We start from the raw sequence: 3,623 nt of genomic DNA, 5'->3' as shown, positions 1-3,623 counted from the left end.
CTGCCGACTATAAAAATACCTCTCAATCGAATTATCCTCGTTCAGATTCAGAAAACGACACGCGCCACGAGAAAAAATGACATTATCATCAGAATTACCGGTAATACTCATTCCGGGAGTGCACTAGCCAGCACGTTGGCTCTCCGTGCTGAACGAGCGGACGACATTCTCGGCTAATTATAAAAAAAAAAGGAAGGGCGAGACGCGCGTCACAGCGGCGAGAAAACTCGGCACGAGCAGGGGAATCACAAAATCCCCCTGGTTCTCAGTTCTCCAGTGACGTCAGCCGGCGATGCACGGGCCCAACGCTGCACTGCCGTCCCGTCCAATAGCTGCGCTACGAGCCCCGTTGGGTCTCCCACGGCTCTCGTCTTGCACGCGCTATAAATCCCCACTAGCTTGTACAAACGGCGGACAGTCGCGTCGTGTCGTGCGTGCCCCGTTTCGTGTAAGGATGTAGTGTCGTTCGAAAATATCGCGGGGATCTTGTGTGCGCAAAATCATTGTTACGATCGGGATCGAGACCGACCACGTGTTCTCTGGGAGTCATCTCGATCACACGGACAGACTATTCCTACATAGTGAGAAGAAAGAGTAACCAGAGAGAAGAAGGGTGTCCGCATTCGAAACGCTCCTCTGGAGTTCCTCAGTGAAACGACTTTTTGTTTTCCTCCCTTCGGAGGCATTTTTACTCGCAAATACTGTGATATTGTGTGTCAAGTGCAATTTTCTTTGGATTTTCAGAATAAAGGTAAAATCTAGTTTTCACCCTCCGCGGAATTTCATCACTTCAAAGTCTGGTAATGACAGAGATAGATTGAAAATATCTGTTTGACGTCATGTTCAGATAAAGTATAGTAGGTTTCTATGTTTGCCAGCGTGAACAGTTAGAAAATACAAACCGTCGGAGTTCGTTACTATCTACGGGGACTCTCTCGTAAATCGTCTAACTGACACGCAGGTATCTGGAGAATTCTAAGTCGGTGTGAGAACGTGGTGTAAAAAGTTCGATACCTTCTGGCTCGATCTTCCAGATTCTTGCAGTTTGGACCATTGATTCTGACCTTAATTACGTGATTATGACGAGCTTTCGTAATTACAATTACCAAACGTCGTTAAAAGTCGCGGTGAAAATGATCGTGAATAAAACGATTCATGTGCAACGGATTAATTAAGAAACCCTTGGTCTCCATTTCTTAATACTTCAATCTCTCAATGTAATAATAGTGATAATAATTGCCAAATAGGTCTCAGTGTTCCAAAGCTTGTATTTATGAGACTTTCTAAGCGAGAAGAAAGGCCTGCAGCCGCAGGTGAAACTGAGCCCCACTTCGTTTTATCACTCGTTGAATACAAATCACGGAAGGAATCGCGTATGCAGAATCATACATCTGTGCTGGCCGCGTACCTATTAATTACTTTGTTCTCGTATATGTAACAGGTGTTCAAGGTTTGATGCTTTTGTGTAAACCGGTTATCGAGAAACGTTACACGCGTACACGCGTGTCAGCCCCCGTTGCTTAATATGCAGCCTTTAACGGAAGCCGAAGCGGTCAATAATCGTACGAAGATCATTCGAACCAAGGATTATCATTGACCTCTTCAGGAACTTTAGCACATTCGTCTATGTTCAATTATTTTTAAATTAAAATTAATCAAATTGAGAAAAATAAAAAATAATTAAATCGATTTGTTTTTCACATTGAAAAGTTCGTCCTTGAAGAAAATGAGATCCTTGCGTTTTTGCAAGTAATCAGTAGTTAAAAATGAATTTTTAACGATCGTTGAATGGTTTATGAAATCCGTGAGAATGGATTATCGATCTCCTCTTGCTATTTAATTAATTAGCGCCAATCGTTGCACCTCGTAACGATAATGAACATGCACGCTGGCCGAAAAACGACCGTTTCTCTTTGCTGGTAAAAACGTCTGTTAGAGGACAAAGGAAAAACCGTTTAATTGGCGAGAAATTAGAAACTCAATTATCGTACGAACCGGAGCTTTCGCGTTTCTGTTTCGTCCTGGGAGCGGTGATTATTAATTTACCATTTACGACGACGGCCTTCGTGCCGCGCTGGTATCCGCTAACGACCAGACCGCGGGTGTTTATGCAGATTCGTTTGGTTGTAAGCTTCAGGAAATGGAAATCGTATTTTACATCATTCTTTACACCTGTTGGTGTTCCGTTTAATTGAAATAATTTCTACTTGTACGATCTTTTCTTTATGCACAGATATCACAGTTAATTAACAGCATGTCTGTTTGTATAAAATTATTTGTAAAAAAAAATGATGTGATTCTATAATCTGTTCGGATCACATCGGAGTGTAAATGACTTAGACATTATTTAGAACGTTCAGGTGACAGTAATAATCGACGGCGTATCCTCCGTTTTGTAACAACCTTGTAAAAATGATCAAGGACCTTTCTTTTTTCCTTCCTCTCCTTCCAGCAAATTTTTTCACACTCACCTTGAATCCAACTTCTATTTTATATTGATGAATAAGAAAAGAAGTGACTGTAATGAACATTCAGGAAATTCGTCTCGAATTAAGCGATAAGATAGGCGAGGAACGTGGCGTCCAAAGAAATACTGAAATGAAACGTAGTCTAACAATGGAGCGTCATTCCTTAATAGAAAGATCGATACGAGGTAAACGTGATGTAACAAATTATGAAATTGATCACGTTTTTAGAGTTCCACTTTAAAGAATGTGTTTACAACAATAGCTTGTTTTATCAATCACATTCAGTTTCCTCATAAATGAATAAAATCTGTAGTCTCTTGTAGAGACAACAGGAAAATGAAATTCTTGAAGAGCACTTCACCTTCGATTTATGATGGAAAGATCGACAGATGTAAACGTAACGTAATCTAAACGTGATGTAACAAATTAAGAAGATAAAATATTTCTGGTTCCACTTCAAGTAATGTACTTAAAACGACAGACTGCTTTACCATTTAGGTATAGCAATGTGAACTCTACTTTTGATATTTTCTACATTTTTAGATATTACGTACAGTGTTTATATTTTTGTCATATTCAATTTTCTCATAAATGCATAAAATCTGTCTAATCATGGCAATAGTAAAATAACGAAACTCTTGCTTATCAGATAAGATCTTATCCTAATTTGTTACGTAGTCAAAGAGCCTTTTATTACTAGCAATAAATTATAAGCGTGCAAACGAGTTCGTTAATTCGTCGCACAGAAAGGTTTAGTCGAGACGCCTTGAACTGTTCGCGTAACGCTCCTGTAACGTGTATTAAGTAATCGGGTGAACGTGCTGATTCGCAGAGAGACCGAGATAATGACAGTGAAAGCGGAGGAGGGCGAACGTCCGAAGATCGAGACCTTCGACGACATTCTGCCGCACGTCGGCGAGGCCGGCCGCTATCAATGGTTCCTTTTCATCGTTCTACTGCCCTTCACCTTCGTCTACGCGTTCCTGTACTTCACCCAGTTCTTCATCACCCTGGTGCCGGCCGAGCACTGGTGCAAAGTGCCGGAACTCGACAAATGGAACCTCACCATTGATGAAACGTGAGCTACTTCTTATTCTATTATATTAAAAAAATTTCTATTCTATTAAAACATTGTATCACGTGTACAAGCTGATT

At 40.7% G+C, this 3,623-nt stretch overlaps 1 protein-coding gene across 3 annotated transcripts in view; it reads left to right on the top strand.

The window, feature by feature from the left end:
* Positions 1-3,610, top strand: part of LOC113464462 (carcinine transporter-like) — a 15,929-nt gene extending 12,319 nt beyond the window's left edge. The window contains exons 1-2 of one of the 3 annotated variants that reach the window (XR_003389319.1): positions 9-751; positions 3,301-3,610. Coding sequence is in view for 2 of the 3 variants with exons in the window: in XM_026814349.1 (XP_026670150.1) it covers positions 3,314-3,550 (237 nt within the window). In the remaining variant the exon portion in view is untranslated. Of the gene's footprint in view, positions 1-8; positions 752-781; positions 962-3,300 lie in introns of those variants that run through there. The other 2 variants (XM_026814350.1, XM_026814349.1) reach the window with 2 other exon arrangements.
* Positions 3,611-3,623: the final 13 nt, after the last annotated feature.

The sequence above is a fragment of the Ceratina calcarata genome, unplaced genomic scaffold, assembly GCF_001652005.2.
Source record: "Ceratina calcarata isolate Rehan_Ccalc_2016 unplaced genomic scaffold, ASM165200v1 scaffold379.2, whole genome shotgun sequence".
Taxonomy (NCBI): domain Eukaryota; kingdom Metazoa; phylum Arthropoda; class Insecta; order Hymenoptera; family Apidae; genus Ceratina; species Ceratina calcarata.
This window is presented reverse-complemented; position numbering and strand designations above follow the sequence as displayed.